This window comes from Tenrec ecaudatus, chromosome 2, assembly GCF_050624435.1.
Source record: "Tenrec ecaudatus isolate mTenEca1 chromosome 2, mTenEca1.hap1, whole genome shotgun sequence".
Lineage (NCBI taxonomy): Eukaryota > Metazoa > Chordata > Mammalia > Afrosoricida > Tenrecidae > Tenrec > Tenrec ecaudatus.
Genome location: NC_134531.1, coordinates 186,947,667 through 186,965,426, shown reverse-complemented (window position 1 = coordinate 186,965,426; position 17,760 = coordinate 186,947,667). Strand labels below are relative to the sequence as shown.

General features: G+C 54.9%; 1 protein-coding gene across 3 annotated transcripts in view; it reads right to left on the bottom strand.

Moving 5' to 3' along the window:
- Nucleotides 1–299: 299 nt before the first annotated feature.
- ERGIC1 (endoplasmic reticulum-golgi intermediate compartment 1) overlaps nucleotides 300–17,760 on the bottom strand; it is a 128,670-nt gene continuing 111,209 nt past the window's right edge. For all 3 annotated transcript variants that reach the window (XM_075541954.1, XM_075541953.1, XM_075541955.1), the window contains exons 9-10: nucleotides 17,354–17,476; nucleotides 300–2,228 (exon numbers count right to left, since the gene is read on the bottom strand). In XM_075541954.1, the coding sequence (XP_075398069.1) occupies nucleotides 2,121–2,228; nucleotides 17,354–17,476 (231 nt within the window). In that variant the 3' untranslated portion in view covers nucleotides 300–2,120. The remainder of the gene's footprint in view (nucleotides 2,229–17,353; nucleotides 17,477–17,760) is intronic.

Sequence of the window (17,760 nt, the reverse complement as noted above, 5' to 3'; positions counted from 1 at the left end):
GGCTCCCCAAACTGCACCCCATCCCAGGTGCCACAACAGAACCATCCTCTTCATGGACACAGGTTGCCCGGCCTTTCTTCCACGGCACCACGATGTGGGTCTGCACCCTGACTTTCATGTCACGAGACCAATGCAAACGTGGCCTCACCACGCAGGATCTTCCTGATGGTCCTCCTGGGTCACTACTTTCATAGGCCCCAACTTCTCTCTTTTTCACCTTATTCCATTCAGACTGTGAGTCCAGTCTCTGGGCCAGCCACCCCGCCACAAACCATGGTAGCAAGAAACACACAGCCAGGTTTCTGAAAATCACCCTTTTAATCTATTGGAATTCAATGAGTATGGGAAAGTCCTAAGACATTGTTTTTTTTTATTCCCTGGAGACTTGGTTTATAAGAATAAAGGTCAGAGGTGTCTCTTCCATAGGAAACTGGCATCCCCTATGTCCTCAAAGTGTTTGTTTTTCAAATTTTTAAAAACCACACATAAAAGTGGAATTTCAACTCATGTGCATGCCATCCATTCCCCCGCCCCCAGCCCTCCCGCCCCACCCCTTGCAGGCGCACATACTCACACAAGAAAGGCGATGCCTTCTATAACTGGGGACAAAATGTAGAAATGAAAAAAAAAGAAAAAAGAAACCACCTAGTGGCCGCAGACATCAAAAATAACCAGATACAACCGACACCCACAACATCAATCAACTCTTCGGCAGAAGGGAAGCGCCCAACTGGAATCGGGGCCAAACATTACACATGGCAGGGGCGCGAGCTATCCACAGAGGCCATTAAAAAACTGGACACTGCACACTCCCCTTCATTACAAAAGTATGCAAACCATCTTGATATAAATGGGAAATGGGTGGCCAGCTCTGGCCCAGGGCCAGGAGAGCAGAGCTGAAATTCCCTGGTGGAATTCCAGCCAGACCACTGCCTCTCCTTTTCAGGGCTACAGGGGAGGGTGGGAGGGGCATGGCATGGTGAAGACCCACCCCAAGGGTCAGTGAGGCTGCCCTGAGCCTGGGAGGGCATCTGTGTAGAGCGCGGGGGCCACACCTGGGGTGCAGGGAGGTCGAATGCTGGTGTGAAGGTGGTGCAGGGCTGTCCGATTTGCTCCCGCCACCTAAGGCCTGGGACCTGTGGCTGATGGAAGAGACAGAACTAGCTGAGGGTCTCAAGAAAGAGGCTTCCTGTCTGCATGTGAGCACGTACCAATTGTGTCTAGTTCTCAAAGATGCCTTCCAAGTCCCCCTCCCTGCCCCCCGCCCCTCCCAACTCGCTGCACCGCTGCAGCCGCCACTAGGGAGATGGGGTGGGGCCCCTCTGCTAAGCGATGCTGTCACCACCCAGCCAAGAGACTGAGGCACATTGGTGGGGGTTTTAGGGGTGGGGGTGGGGACAGGAAGGACAAGGGGAAGCCCTGACCGGCCCAGCGGGCAGACCTGCATCTCCAAAGCTCCTGCTAGACAACTGGGCACCTGCCTTTTGGAAGGAAAGGAGAGGGGTGGGGAGGGGCTGACAGCCTCAGGGGTGGGCTGGGCAGGAAGGGAAGGAGCAGAAAGGGGGTTCCTTCAATGGCGCCAGTTCTGAGGGCATCACCTGGGAAGTACCATCCTCTGTGGACGGCGCCAGGTGGGCAGTACCTGTGGGCAGCCTGCTCCAAGGCTCAGTGCCCAGGGCCAGTTGGCTGTGGGGGTGGGGGTGGGGCTACATTAGTGTGTCCAAAGGGCAGGGCTGCAAGATTGTCAAAGCCTAGCTGAGAGCTGGTCCAGTGGGGTGTGGGGGGAGGCTGGGCTGTTCCACCAAGAGGAAAGAGCTGCAGTCCTCCTGGGGGGTGGTCCCCAATAGCCCTGAGTACCCCCCTCTGCCCGCCCCCTGTTGCCTGACTCTGGTCTGGGGGCTCCCTTCAGGGCAACAGAACTGCAGGTAGTGAAAATTTTCTTAATTCAAACAAGGGGAGAAGAGGTAGCTACAAAAACATGAACCACCCCTCCCATCCCCACCTCCCTCCCACCACCTCAGGATGCAGCCTACTTCAGGGCCAAACTGAGGGCAGGGGACCCAGGGCTGGGGGCACTGGACAGGCAAACCCCGTGCCCTCCGCTGCAAGGCCCGGTGGCCTCAGTGCATCTTTCCCAGCTGGGTCTTCTTCCAGGCCTCCGATGCTGTGAAGATGCAGGAGTCCAGGATGCCTGCCACAGTGAAGGTTCCTCCGATGATGGCACAGATCTGGAGCGGGCATGGGAGATCAAAGGTCAGCCAGCACAGGGGAGGGAGCCAAGCCCATCCAAATCACCAGCTTGGGGGTGCACCTCAGTGCAGGCCCTTCCTGCTTACCCTGTGACCACCATGGGGTGATCTGGGGCATTCAGAGGGCTCAAAAGCACACACGCAGGAGGGATTTAATGGTTGTCACATGATCCAGCCCTGCTGGGGCTGTGGTTACAGGCTTGGCTGCTGACAGAAAGGTCAGTGGTTCAAACCCACCAGCTGCTCCCTGGGAGAAAGAAGAGGCTATCTGCTCCCACTGAGATTTATAGCCTTGGAAATCCTAGGAAGCAGTTCTGCCCTGTTCTATAGGGTGGCTGCGAGTTGGAATCAACTTAACGGAAGTGGGTTTGTTGTTTGTTTGTTTGAAAAGTGACCACTTTGAGCCAGGAGAATTACTGTCATAGGTTTTTGCTGTGTGTGTGTGTGTGTGTGTGTGTGTGTGTGTGAACGCGGTTGTTGATCCATCATGTACATTATGGAAACCAAGATGACATGACTCTGGGTGGCCTCCTGTATTTTCAGAGCTGCTCCAAGGGAGTAAGACGAGGCTGTCTGAACAGATAGTATAAAATATGAAACTAAAACTAAATGGTAAACTTTCAAGGATTCACAAGGGTGGGAAGGTGGGGGAGGGAGAGGTAAAAAGAGGAGCTGACACCAAGGGCTCAAGTAGCAAGAAAATGTTTTGAAATGATGATGGCAATGGATGGACCAATGTGTGTGGTACAATTGACGTATAGATTGTTACAAGAGCTGCAAGATCCCCCAATAAAATGATTTATTAAAATTTTTTTAAAAAGAAAATCGTAAAAAAGAGAAAAAAGAAGATTGAGGCTGTCTGCTACTTATAGCAGGGTGGCTGTAAACTGGGACCGACTCGAAGGCAAAGGGCACTGTGCTTTTAAATGATGTGTGCTCCTCACAGTGTAAAGATGCATACTTCTGTATTAAAATTGGATGTCATACAGTAATATTGAATGAAAAAGCAGCAGCATCAACTTCAACTCATTCAATTCCCATTATGAACTGTGTGGATGAGAGGGAACGTTGACCCATTTCATGAGTGAGCACGCTGAGCCTGAGTTAATGGGCCTAAGATCAGACTGTAAGGAATAGAGCTACAATGGGAACTCAGGTTATGTCTTGACCTTGGCTTCTGGAGCAAAGCCCGAGTCTCCATTGATCAGATAGTTACCACCCCATTCCAGAAGGAAACACGGAGGTTCTGAGAGTTGGCACCACTGGTCTGAGGTCAAACCGCCTAGAAGCGGCAGCCCTGGGGCTTGAACCTGGGCCTGACAGATCCGGGCACAGTGCTGCCTGTGACCTAGATCTGGGGTGGGCCAAACAGACAGCACTGGCCTGGACAGGCTAGAACTATAAATAACCCTTTCACTCTTAGCAGCTTTGAGTCTATCATCAGCAGGAGTGGAGAGGAGAAAGATGGACAGACCAGAGGACAGTCAAAGGGAAAGCACACCTGGGTGTTTGGGGAGAAGGAGCAGGGCGCCTGACAAACTTCATGGATAAGTCCAAGTCCCAGACCTTGGGCTTAATCTAGGTGCAGGGCCTGCATAGTGAGAACGCACACACGGAATTCATGAAGTCAGGCCAGGCACACAGGCAATAATCAATTCACCACACCAATAAATTACAACTAAGTCAAGAGCTACAAAGGCGAGGAGGCCGAAGGAGCTATGAGTACTCACACTAGGGCAGGTTTCTGGGCTCTGCAGGGACATAACTCTCGGTTGGGGGGCTGTCTGGTACAGTGTGGGTTGCTGAGCCCTAGCCCTGGCCTCTTCCCACCAGATGCCGGCAGTACCCCTCCCTTGCTTTGACTACCGAACAAGCCTGCAGACCCTGGAGGGTCAGACTGTCCCCAGTGAGAACCATGATGTTAGGGGGGTGAGAGGGAACCTCACCTGTCTGTCTGCCCGCCTGAACTTCCTGCCACATCACAGTTCAGTAACCACCACCTCCAGGCTGACAGCACCCCCACATACCTTTGTGCTGGGCTCGGTCAGTGCTCTGTGCTTCTTACTCTGAGTTGATGCCAACTCAGGGCAACCCACTGTGTGTCCAAGCAGGACTATGTTTCATAGGGTTTCCTTTTTAATATCGCATTTATTCTATCTTCTTGTTGAGAATATTCACAGAAAATGCGCACAGATTCAACAGTCTCCATGTATGTGCACAGTTCAGGAACATGGATTACGTTCTTCAATTCTTCAAATGGGTCTACTATTCCCACCCTCCCTTTCTAAGCAGTGCCTCCCTTATGAATATCAGGGCACAGCCTCTTCCAGTCTTGCCAGTTTCTGTTGCTAACTGGGTCCCCCGTAAATAGTTATTGAAAGAGCTGAATGCTCCAGGCAGGCCTTTTTCACTAGTCATGCTAGAGCCCTGGTGGACAAGTCGTTATGCAGTGGGCTGCTAACTGTAAGGTCCACAGTTCAAAACCACTAGCTGCTTTGTAGGAGAAAAACGAGGCTTTCTATTCCTGTAGAGTGACATAGTGTCCCCGGGTGGACTAGAACCCCCAACCTTTCAGGTAGCAGCTGCACACGGTAACAGTATGGACCACCCAGGTCTTCCTAGGATACTGTTCCTACGATCCCGTGCTTGTACCTATTTCACAGCCCAGGAAACTGAGACCCATAGATGCTGAGTCAGCTGTCCAATGCCAAGTGGTTGGCTGGGCTTCAGCACTTCAGAATCTGTGCTTTCAAGGGACACGCTCTTGCTTCCCAGGCACAGTATACCTGCTGCAGTGAGCTAACTGGGTCCTGAAGCTTTCCAAACATCACCTGAGACTCGGCAAACACATTTTATATTTCACCCAAGATTTTCTGACTCAAAAAAGAATCAAAAGGGAGATGATGGAATACAAAAGACTTCACAGGAGGTTTGCAAGGAAACCTTTGACCTATTATGCCTATGTTATGCTGTAAGAACCAACTGTAACAGAAGAGGGGGAGATGGGAAAAAAGGAGGGGGTGTCAACAAACCCAGGGGCAAGGGAAGAATAAATGATCAAAAATTGATGGCGAGGAGGGTACAGGATGCTTGGAGGGATGGGCTTGATCAAGGACAATGTAGCCAAGAGGAAGTACCAAAACCCAAATGAAGTCTGGACATGACAGTGGGACAGGAGGAAAGTAAAAAGAAATAGAGGAAAGAACTGGGAGGCAAAGGACATTTATAGAGGTCTAAATACAGGCATGTATATATGTAAATATATTTATATATGACAATGAGGAAATAGATCTATATGCATTTATTTACTTATAAAGTATTACGGCAGCAGATGGGACATTGGGCTTCCACTCAAGTACTCCCTGAACACAAGAACAATTTGTTCTACTAACTTGGCACTCTGTGATGTTCACCTTCCCTGAAAAATCGCCAAAGACAAATGGGTGCATAAGCAAATGTGGTGAAGAAAGCTGATGGTGCCCGGCTATCAAAAGAAATAGCACCTGGGGTCTTAAAGGCTTGAAGATAAATAAGGAGCCATCTAGCTGAGAAACAACAAAGTCCACATGGAAGAAGCACACCAGGTTGTGTGATCATGAGGTGTCGATGGGATCAGGTGCCAGGCATCTAAGACCCAGAACAAACAAACAAACAAACAAAAATGCTATGAATGGGAATGAGGGGGAGGGAAGAGTGGAGACCCAAAGCCCATCAGTAGGCAGTTGGACACCCCCTGTCAGAAGGGCCACAAGGAAGAGGAGACCCATTCAGCACTGACCAAACACACCATCTTCCTCTAGTTCTTTAAAGCCCCTCTCACTACCATGACCCCAATTCTATCTCACAAATCCGGCTAGACCAGAACATGGACACTGGTACAGACAAGAGCTCGAAACACAGGGAATCCAGGACAGACAAACCCCTTAGGACCAGTAAGAGGAGCAGCGATACTAGGAGGGTAAGGTGTGGAGGGTAAGGGGAAACCCATCACAATGACCGATGCATGGCCCCCCTCCAAGGGGGGCAGATAGCAGAAAAAGTGGGTGAAATGAGACAGTGGTTGGTGTAGGATATGAAAAAAAATTATCAAGGGGACATGGGAAAGAGAGGGTGAGAGAGGGAGGGGGAAAATGGAGGCTCTGATGCCAGGGGCTTGAGTGGAAAGAAAATGTTTTGAAAAAGATGATAACAACATATGTACAGATGTGTTTGACATGATGGATATATGTGTGGATTGTGATACGAGCTGGATCTGTAAGAGCCTCCCAGCCCCACCCAAATAACCAAGTGTACCCATCCAACCACCCTCCCTGCCTAGGACCAGCAGGAAACCCCCACCCCGCGAGCCGGCGCTGCTTCACTGATATCCCCATGAGACCAGAGGGGAAACAAACCTGCCCCGGGTCACAGAGCGAGCGTGTGGGCAACCGAGAAACCAGTGTGTACACTGCCTGTCCCCTCACCCTTTCCCTGCACCACAGGAAGGGACATTTAGTTGACCAGGAGGTCCCTAGGTGGGCTCAACAATGAATGTTCTCAACTGCTACCCCTGAGATGGGAGGCCTGGAGGTGCACCCAGGGGCAGAAGAAAGGTCTGGCACACTGCACCCCCGAATCACCACTGGAGACGGTGAGGAGTGTCACTGTGGTCACAGTCGGCTGCATGACCACTGGTGTTCTGGAGTCCCTGAGTGGTACAAGGTGTTAATGTGCCCATCTGGGTGCAGAAAGACGGGAGCCCACCTAGAGGTGCCTTGGAAGAAAGGCCCGGTGATCTCCTTCCACAGATGCACCCACGGGGCCATCACGCGTCCGGATCAGTGTGACTGAAACAGCTGCTTGAGTGAGGACAGGCCTAGAAGGAGTTGACAGTTAAGGCAGCCCAGGGGGCCCGAGGGGCTGCTAGCAGGCCTGGAGGGGCAGACACCCCTGGGCATGCAGCTGCCCACGGGTGCCAAATGGTGGGAGGCCAGGAGACACCGTGAAGGAGAGAGGGAAGTGTGAATCGAGCTGGGGTTATTTTTAAAATGATATTTCTGAGAGATGAGCTAAGCGGAGGCCTGTGGGGCCCAAGACAGCGCAGGTCTGGGCAGGGGAGGGCTTTGAGTGGGGCAGCTGGCGTCCCAGCAACCACAGCCTGAGGAGTCGGCGCAGCCCCCCAAGGAGTGGGGAGGACAGGGGCGCGGGGGGGGGGTTATTATTAAGTGTTTTAAGTGGGCAAGGCCTCTCCCTGCCAGCCCCCGAGCATGACGCAGGGCACTTTGCAGGGCCGATGACGGCAGGGGAGCTGGCTCTATTTCGGTAGAGTGGATCAGATGATGGGAGATGTTATACCACAGAGTGCTTTTAGACCTTGCATCAGAGGGCAGGAAAAGATGACTGAAGTGCGGTAGAGCAAAAATAAGAAATCACCACACACACACACACACGCGCACACATCTGAATTCATCTACACACTATTTGGAACCTGAGAACCTGTGACTCACATACACCTGGCACCGGTCTGAAGCCTTCTTTCATGGGGTTGGCCCACAGCAGAGAGGACAACACAAGCATTGAGGGACAGAGAGAACATCGGCCTGGGGTGGGGGTGGGAAGGCGGAGGCCTTCAGAACATGGACGCTGCTGAACCATTGGCCCCAAGTCCCAACGTGAGTTTCCGTCCGTCTCACTCACAGCTGAGGGGCGGCCCTGCGGTGGGCTCCCCTGTGTTAGGATCTAGTGATGTTTTCAGACTGGCCCACCACAAGTGGGGCATGGACTGAAGCGGATGCACCCTGGTCCACTGAGGACTGGGGAAGAGTCGTTCTAGAACACTCCAGGAAGCCCTTTGAAAGCTAAGAAAAATGCTGCCAGGGCCCCCTCTGAGTTCATCTTGAACCTGAGAGGGATTCCCTACATGCTCACGGCACAGGCAAGGCAGGGGTGGGTGGGGAGGGCTCCCAGTGCTGCATTGCCCCCTGGATTTGACGTGTGGGAGACCACTGTGTTGCCCTGCCACCCCGCCTCAGAGGGCGACCACACCCTGCTCATGCAGGAAAGCCTGCGAACCCAGCATCGCCTGGCCCGGGGAAACAAACGCAGCCGCGTGCACAGCTTGGGTTCACCACTTACACTGGTGCTGGGGCAGAGGTGGCCTTGTCACCGAGACCATTTCTTGCCTGAATGACCCAGTCCCACTTCACACGGCTGAGGGGGTATGAGTGGGGCTCAAGGGCAGACTGGAGGAAGGGAATGAAGCTAAGGCAAGCCAGATCCCTGGCCGGCCGGCCACCCCTCATGAGAGCCCAGGGGTGCTGTAACTAGCTCATGTACTTCGCTGCCAACCCCACGGATGGCGGTTTGAGTCCATTCGGAGATGTCTCCGAAGAAAAGTCTGTCCATTTGCCACTGACTACCTGGCGGTTGGAAAGCTATCAATCACGGTTCTGCTGGGACACGTGGACTTGCCACGCGTTGAAAAGGCACGACAGTGCCTGTTTCTTGGTTGCTCTTCATGCAGAAGACTTTCTTGCTGGACAGTGTCCAGGTGGTCTCCGGCACAGGTGAGGGCCAGGGGGCCGCTGGGACCCTTCTTCCTGGGGCAGCGGAAGAGCTCGGTGCTGCGAGGTTGGCGGGCAGGCTCCGGTCTGCTGCATGGCCGGCACTGACTAGCTCCGGCCTTGAAGAACTGGCTTGCTGCACTTAGCACAGGATAGCTGGCCTAGTCTTTGGGCTGATCTGTAGGCTTCCACCCTGTTGCTCAGATCTGCAAGCTCCTTCCTCTCAGAGACCCACACTCCCCAGGAAACCCAGCTCCAAAGGAGAGTGCTCCCCAGGCCTTGGGGTCTCAGTGTCCACCCTCCCTTTTCCATACTAGGTAGGTAGGGTGCGTGGGAATGTGTTTGGGGATGGGCATCTGTTCTGTACTGCAAGGGCCTCTCTCCCAGGCATGGGGGACTGGCAGACTGCTTCTGTGAACAGGACCAACATGCCCCCAAGGGCCCCCGGGAGTCACCCAGCAACCCATTCCACAGAGGGGGCAGCTGAAACCCACACAGGACAGTGCCTTGGGTGAGCACCAAGGAAGGTCTATGATGAAAAACAGCCCTCTCGGCCAGAGGAGGGGAAACGTCTGGTCTGCGGGTCTGCGGGCCAGCAAGGCCCTCGACATCCTCCATGCCAGCTAACACCCACCTCACCCAGGTGGAGCGGATCCAGCCAACACATCAGGGGCCAGTGAATTACATGTGGGCCCAAATCCAGCAGGTGAGATTGTAAGTGGATCATTTCATGTGGTCTGAGAATGAGATTGTAAATATCCAAATGGCCCTGGGAGGAAAGAAGGTTCCACAGCGTGCTCGAGGGTCACCGAGGTTGTTTCTGCTCTTTGGCCAGTCGGGGAGCCCCTAGTACCCCTTCAAGGCTGTCTGAACCCTGTTGTTGAATTCTTTTTCCTGACCGCCCAAGGCTGTGACAGCAGAAGTAACCGGTGCCCAAGAAGTGCTCAGTCCGTGGTGGTCTCACAAGTCAAGGAGCGAGTGAATGAGTGAGAACGTGTGCTCATGAAGGGAGGAGTCCCCCAGGAAGGGAGGAGTCCACACTCACACTCCTGGCATTGGCCAGCAGCTGCATGGCTGTGGAGAAGGGAGCTCAGGATGGGGCAGGAGGGAGGTCTGTGTGGTCTTGGGCCGAGACAGTGAGGGCTCTGGAGTCCAGCACAGCCTGGTCTGACAGCTCCCCGTGTCTCAAGATGGTGTGGGGACTGAACAAGAATGCCATGTCACACACAGACCTCAAATGCCTGTGCCCATGGCCTGCCAGCAAGGCCATGCTCTTGTGTCGCCCAGCTAGTCAGGGCCCAAGGCGGGGATGAGCTGGAGGGCTTGGGGCAGCAGTCCTCTGGAAGGGGTAGGGAGCAGGGCTGCTGGGCTGGGGAGGGCCACCACGTGGCCAGCAGTCATGGCTGCAGAAATTAAAACACAACAATGGGATCTGCAGGCCCAGGGGGTCTGAGAGGGGCAGGGGCCTCCGCTTCTTCAGAGGCCATCACAAAGGCCGTTGCTCTTCCTCAGCGATTTCCTCCCCCAGGTTATTGGCCTTCTGCCGAGGCCCGCAGGTCAGCTCGTCTCCTTTTCAAAAATGTGTGTGGGCATGTTTTGGGGAGTTAATTCTTCAAGATGCAGAGAGGACACGAGTGGAACTCCGTGTAGCCATGCCGTCCTCCCATTGGCTCTTAGCCCCTTGCCAGTTCATCCTGCCCCCCTTACTGTTCCTCAGCACCCACACTCAAGGGGTGGGAAGGTGGGGGCTGGGATGCCAGCTGGTTTCTCTGGGCCTCAGTTTCTCTCATCTGTAAAAAGGGGCCCACGGTGGGGACTGAGATGACCCCACCGGCCTGCCTGCCGGACCCTAAGTGCCCAGGAAGCGTTGATCTTCTTTCCAGCATCGCTTTAAGAGCTTGTGGAAAAGGCACAGTACAAGGAAATAAATAATGCATGCGAGCCCCATCCGAGGCCCGCGGCAGACAGGCTGGAGCCGGCGATGAGAGCACCAGCCGGGGTGGTGCCACGGTGGGGGCGGGGCACAGGCTTGGAAGGAATGCTGGTGCCTGGCCCCTGGGAAGGTTTGTCCGCGAGGGGAAGGGTGGTGTCGGGATCAGAACCCCCAGCTCCTAGAGCCGGGGTGAGCAGAGTCCACTCCAATCATTTACCGTGGCCATAAGCCACAAGCACCCGTTCTCCGCACCACTGAAAAACCAAACCAAGCACCAGCTGAACCGAGCACCTGCTAAGGGCCAGGCCTATGATGGTGGCCTTTTCTTCCTCCACTTCTGGGGAGATGAGGCGGAGGTGGGTAAAAGTGGCGAGCCCATTTCACAGCTAGGGAAACAGAGGCTCAGAGAGGGGAATGAACTTGTTCAAGATCGCATGTCGACCACATGTGCCCGGCTGACCAGAATTCAGGGCTGTGTGGCTCTTTCGAAGGGCCTGCTTGTTCTGAAGTCCCCGGCTGGTGCAAGCTAAAAAGCTCAGATGTTAATCAAAGACTGGTGGCTGAGTCTAAGCAGAGGTGCCTCAGAAGAAAGGCCTGGTGATCTATTTCCGAAGACACAGCAGCTCGAAAACCCTATGGCGCACAGGTCTGCTCAGACACACGTGGGCAGTCCTGCGTTGGGATTGACTTGCTGGCAACTGGTTATTGCTTTTCTGTCGGGACACCCTGGCTCACCCACACCGGAAGGTCCCTCTCAGCCCGTCTTCTCTAGATCCCTGGACAGGAGCTGGCCCCGCCAGTACAGGTTTCAGTGGAGCACCCACATCGAGACCCACTAGGAAAAGAGGCCTGGCAACCTGTTTCTAAAAACTGGCCCAGGAGAACCCTGTGGCCCACCACGGCCTGACCCACAGCCGGTCATGGGAAGGCCACAGGGCCGGGCAGTGTTCCCTCCTGTTGTCCATGGGGGCCACCATCAGGGGGATGCTGGCTCCAATAGCGGCTAATAACCATGTTTCCTCACACCTTCCCCCTCCCCATGGTGGCACCTACTACCTTTTGTCTCGGGCAAAAGTTTGCAGCTGTCCAAACAAATGAGCAAAAAAGGTCATAGGATATGGGCGGGGAAACCCGCAAACTGTTACCAACCAGCCTCGAACAGACGGTTGGCACTTCTTTTTAATGTGTGTGTGTGCGTGTGTGTGGTTATGATTTTATAATGCAGGTTTGCCTGCGTGCTTCCTGATGTGATGGAAGTCTATAGATCAAATGATCCTGGTGTTTTACTGTCATGGGTTGAACTGTGTGCCCCCAAGTACGAGTCAAAGTGGCTGGGCAGTTACATGAGGTGATCAGTTGTACGAGTCAGGGTCTGAGCCAATGGAAGGGCGGATCCCTGGAGTGTGGGCCTGCATCCTTTTTCTTAGAGGAGCTAAAAGGAGAATGAAAGAAGAGCTGGGAGCGGAGAGCAGCCTTTGGATGCTGAGAACCTCCTAGACCCAGGGGAGATTGATGTCAAGACACCAGGGGAGCTGCAAAGAGGTCCCACAAACCTTGAGGGGACAAGGGCCTTTCCTCAGAGTGGACAGAGAAAGTCAGCCGTCCCCGAGAGCTGGTGCCGTGAATTCAGACCGCTAGCCTCCCAAACTCTGCGAGCGGGCCCTTAGGCTGGAGGTCTGTCTGAGAGAACAGCACTACGTGACTAAGACCTCCAGGGCCCCATGACTTCTGGCCTCTGTTGCTGGAGCACCCTTCAAAGTCCTTCTTTGGGGAGATGGAGGCTCCCGAGGTAGGGCTGGGGTCAAGTGCCTGCCACGGGATGCATTTGTTAGCTGTGTGGTCCTGGGTGGGTCACTGCCCTCTCTACACCTCATTGTCTCACATAAAACAAGGCCAATGCTACTGACCTCGGAGGCTGCTGGGAGGGGTAAAGGTGCTCGCTGTCAACGTACCCAGTACATTTTAGGGCTTAAGAACTGTCCATATTTTCACCTATTCCAGCAGCTGTCCCTCATCCAAGCCAGGCCCTATGCTGGAAACTGGGGACAAGGTGACCCAGGCCTGGGAGCTCAGGTTGACAGTCTCAAGCTTAGGGGATGATTTCACTGGTAAGGGGAGAGGTGAGGGTGAGGGGCTCTATTCGATTCCCAGCCAGTGCACCTTATGGACAGCCACCACCCACCGGCCAGTGGAGGCTTTCGTGTCGCTATGATGCTGACCACCTTACAGCAGAGTTTCCAGATGAAGGCAGACTAGGAAGAAAAGTCTGGCCACCTGAAAATTAGCCAAGGAAAACACTCTGGACCACAATGGTACCAGGCAGCTTTTAGTTCTGTTGGGTGTGGGGTTGGGGCCACGGGCTGGGGGCTCCCTGGTGAACAACTAACAATGACAGTAACGCAGGCAGGCGGGGGCAGGGTCTGACTCCTTAGGGTGAGCCTTGACTGAGGACCCTGACCATCACCTTGAGCTACACAACTCCTCCAGAGACCGCTCAGCGGAGATCCCAGGGGAGCATGCCATCGCCGTCGGGTGAATTCTGGAGGGTGAGGCGGAGGACCTCTCACAGGCACACTGGCCCAATTTGGTACTTTGTGACTTCAGGCCATTTCCCCAAAATAAAACAAGTCACACAAGGTAGGAGACCCGACACCTCCAAAGCCGTCCAATCTGTCACCACTGCTCACTTGGAGACAATCTCCAAACAACAGTTTCGGCAAGTGGTGGGTCAGGGGACAAATGTATGCGTGGGGGTGGGGTGGGGCGCCCTTAAGGGGACCACCTGCCTGTTGCTGAACACAACCTGCTTGGTTCACTGGTGAGGAATGTCCAAGGGCAGTGCAGAGCAGGGCCTCAGCGAGGTGCCTGGCAGGACCTCCTGGAGGAGCAGCTACTTGGGCCAGGAAGAAACAAGACCTTCCCAGACAGCTGGACCCTGGGGGGAGACAACCCAGAGGGAGCCACGCACCCCAGACTTTGAAATACAGCTGGAGGCCCCACATGCCTCTCCCACCAGGCTCCCCCTCCCCAGCCCACTCAGCCACACCCACTCCTCATTCCAGGCCCACCTGCAGCTGCCTCCCAGTCCCTGAAGACACCATATGACGGCATCCTAGCCTATTTTCAGAGGCCTGTGTGTGTGTGTATGGGGGGTGGAGGGAGAGGGTGTCCAGGGCTTTACACACAAGTGTTTGGTTTTGCAGAGAGGAAGACAAGCCACAGCAGGTGTGACCACTTCCACCCCAACTCCACCTACCGTCTGAGAGCTCCCAGGGAGGGGTGTCTGTGCTACGTGGACGTCTGCCCAGGACAGCATCTTCCCCACATCTGCTGCCCTGTGACAGGGGCTTTAGAAGGTCCACAATGATGCCATCTGCCTAGAACAGCTGACCCCTCTGTTGACAGGGCCTTCAGATAACCATGCACAGGGGATTTCTGCAGCAATGCAAACAGTTAATGTCTCAGCAGCTAACAGATAGGTCAGCAGTTCGTGTCCACCCAGGGGGGCCTTGGAAGAAAGGCCTGGCAATTTCCTGAACAACCAGCCACTAACAATCCTATTCTCCTCTGACCCCCAGGGGTCAGCCATGCATCAAAGCATGGCACCTGGTTTGCATGATGGAGGGCAGGTTCCCCGCAGCCCTGGGTCCCATGGGCCCACACACCAGAGGCTGGCAGAGCTGGAAGAAGGGCTGGTGGCCAAAGGCCGGAGGAGTCAAGAAAGCACAGAGCCCCTGGGTGATATGGGACAGGTCTTTCCTCTGTGGCCTCTGGGAACCCCCACGCTCTTGGGGGGGGAGGGACTCTTCATCTTAGCACCCACAATCCACTTTGCTCAACCCTCTGTCCCTCAGGACCCGTCTCAGGGCTTCCTTCTTGGACCACTCCTGCCAGAGAGGACACGGCCCCCCTCGTCCATCCCCTGCAGGTGTGTGCTCCTGGAGGGTACGCCTGTGTCTGGCTCAGCTAGCGCTGCGTCGGGCACACAGCCTGGCACGTGGTGAGGGCTAGCCAATGCTTGACAAATACTTCAAGTACTTCATTACTCAGCCACTTGTAGTGGGATTTAACAGCCCAAGCCTCAGCTGCCTCGCTTACAGGGGGCAAATGGGAAGGGGTGTGTGAATGATTGTCCTCAACCCTACAGTGCAGTGGGTGGGGGGGGGGGATTTTCCTGCCACAGACTATGGGAGGCAAGGAGGTGCCTCCGTGTTTCTTCTTACTGCTGAGTGTGCCCCTGACTCAGGGCCACCCCGTGTACCATGGAGCAAGCTACTGTGATCCATGAGGTTGGCACTGGCTGAGTGTGAGAGACTGCCAGGCTGTTTTTTCTTTCCTTTATTTTTAGCCAGGCTGTTCTTACTCATCTTTTCCACCTGGGCCCTCCACTGAAACCTGCTCCACACCGTGCAGACCTGACAGACGGGTGGCTACACACGAGATGCATTGGTCAGGAATCGAACACAGAGGGCTCCCACACACACAGTGCTGTTCTTGGTGGGGGTTGGGCTGGGGTGGGCCTTGGGTAGCATCACTCCCTCACTCAGTCCCCAATTTAGGGGCCACAGGGCCTTGTGCATCTCCCTCCAAAGTGGTGTGCCAACTTTCCTATGTGCCAGTAGCATGCCTGAGTGCCCATACCCATGGGTTTCTGGTTCCTGATAGCTGGAGAGGCCGGAACTGGGGGTATCTTGTTTTGAATCTCCTTCCTCCCCTTGCTGGCGACCTTGGGCGTCTCTGAACTGCCCATGAGCTTTCTCCTCCTCTGCCCATGGTTGGGCCTTTGCTTTCTTTTCTAGAAAACTGCTCAACCTTTTTGGGTGGCTTTATGTATAGGCGTTCTTTGTGCCTAAACTCAGAAGTTCATTCCTTTCTGGTTGCCTGGTGGTGTCTCTGTGCCCAGTCTCTGCTGGACAGCTTACTGTTCCCATCCTCGTCTGTCAAGAGGAAGCCTCCAGAGGCCTCTGTGCTCAAAAGGACCTACATTGGCTCATAAACAAGCACCTCACTAGGGACACCCTTCGCACCCACATGTGCATAAGGCGGTGCCCTTTCCTGGTCTACTGGAGCCCCAGGCCCTGTGAGGTGGGCAGCGTAGGGATGATCACCCCTACACCACAGGTTAGAAATGGAAGCCTTGTCCTGGCACCTGACCTCTGCCCTTCCAGCACCCTCTGCTCCCCTTTCTAGTGACTGATCCTGAGAGACCCCCACCCTCACAATCGCTATCCGTGTGGACTGGGTAGGGCTGGTTCTTGAGGGGGCATAAGACTTAGTCCTCCCGGCCACGTGGGACACTCCATGCTCCTGACCACAGAGAGCCTGGGACTGACCAGAGCCATGAGAGCACTAGCCAGGACTGGGATTAAACAGGTGCCTTCTGCCAGTGAGTTCTATCTGAGAATGAAAGAACCAGAACCACCCTTGACAACGTCCCTGCCTGGGTCCAACCACGCCTGCGGCTTGTTGGGTAGTGTTGAATAGACTCCAACTGACAGTGGCTGTCCGGGACAGCATAGGACCGGTCGTCGGGTTTTGTAGGTTGTAACCTTATTTCCTGAAGCAGACTGTTAGGTTTTCTCTCCCACAGAGGCACTGGTGGGTTTAGACTGCTGACCTTTTAGGATTTAAGCACTGTATACCACCAGGGCCCCTGGCCCGAGGCCTGCCTCCCCCTTCAACAGCTCCTGCGGGCTGTGGGTCTCTCCTGTACAAGAACCCCGCCCAAGGCCTACCAAATCACATTGGGAAAGAAGAACCTTGACCCTGACTCATGACCGACAGGTGAAGAGGTACAGAGGCACAAAGCTCTATCCATCCACCAGCGGGTCTTGGTCTCCAAGGGCGTGAGGAGCCACCCACCCTGGCTCACCGCCTGGCCCACGAGGGAGGGCACTCTGACCCAAGGGTGTTCAGAAGGGGAGGCCGGAGAGGTTAGGGCAGTGGTTCTCAACCTTCCTCACGCCGCGACCCTTTCATACAGTTCCTCATGTCGCAGAGACCCCCAACCCTAACATTATTTCCGTTGCTACTTCATCACTGTCATTTTGCTACTGCTATGAATCGGGTGACCCCTGTGAAAGGGTCTTTCGATCCCCAAAGGGCTCCTAACCCACGGGTTGAGAACGACCGGCTTAGACGGATAGGAACCATGAAAAGGAAATGGGCACCAGCCGGCGCTGTGCAGGGACAAGCAGACTCAGTAGCGAGCACTGTCAACAAGAACGAAGGGAACCAGCGGGAACGAAAGGAGCCACACAACAGAGAGAGTGGGCCGGCGGGCAGCGCAGACGGCAACAAACCCTGACAACACGGCAGCTACGAATGGAAATTAGATATCGGAAAGAAAAGGAAAAAGAGTTAAAATGTTTATACTGCAAAAGAGAAACCCTGGCTATAAGGACAATTTCTATCCAGATAAAAAAACAAGCCTGAGAAAAGAGGGTGCACGACCGATGGTGCCTGGCAGCGCCCCGCTGACACGAGGGATGACCTGGCCTGCGCACGGGACAGCATCTCTGAGTCATCCGTGGGGAAGCGACGGTGCCCATTTCTGAGCAGCCCCGGGCCCTGGCAGCCCCGCCCCAGCCCCAGCCCGTCGCCCGCGGGCCTGGCCTCGCCGCCCTCACCGTGGTGATGAATCGGTACAGGGGCTGCCGTCTCTCCGTGTACTTGACGGTGATGGGGCTGAGGTCGTAGCGGAACCAGATGGCGGGGATGATGCGGCCCGTGTGGCTGTAGGCCACGTACTCCTGGGGTGCGGGGATGGGAGGAAGACAAAAGAGGGGTGTGAGAATCAGGAGGCACCCTGTCTCACGGGGAGGGGTATGGCGGACCACGAGGCCCCCCACCTCCCGCCCCCAGTGACCCTAGGAACCCCCCCCACATGTCCACGGAGGGGGTGGGCCCTCATTGGTCCAGCTTCTTATCAATGCCCTCTGAACGGGCACCACCCTCTGAACGGGCACCCCCACTGCCTGGAAAGTGACCCTAAAAACTATGGGCAGCCCTGTTGGAGTGAGGACATTCCTTCTAT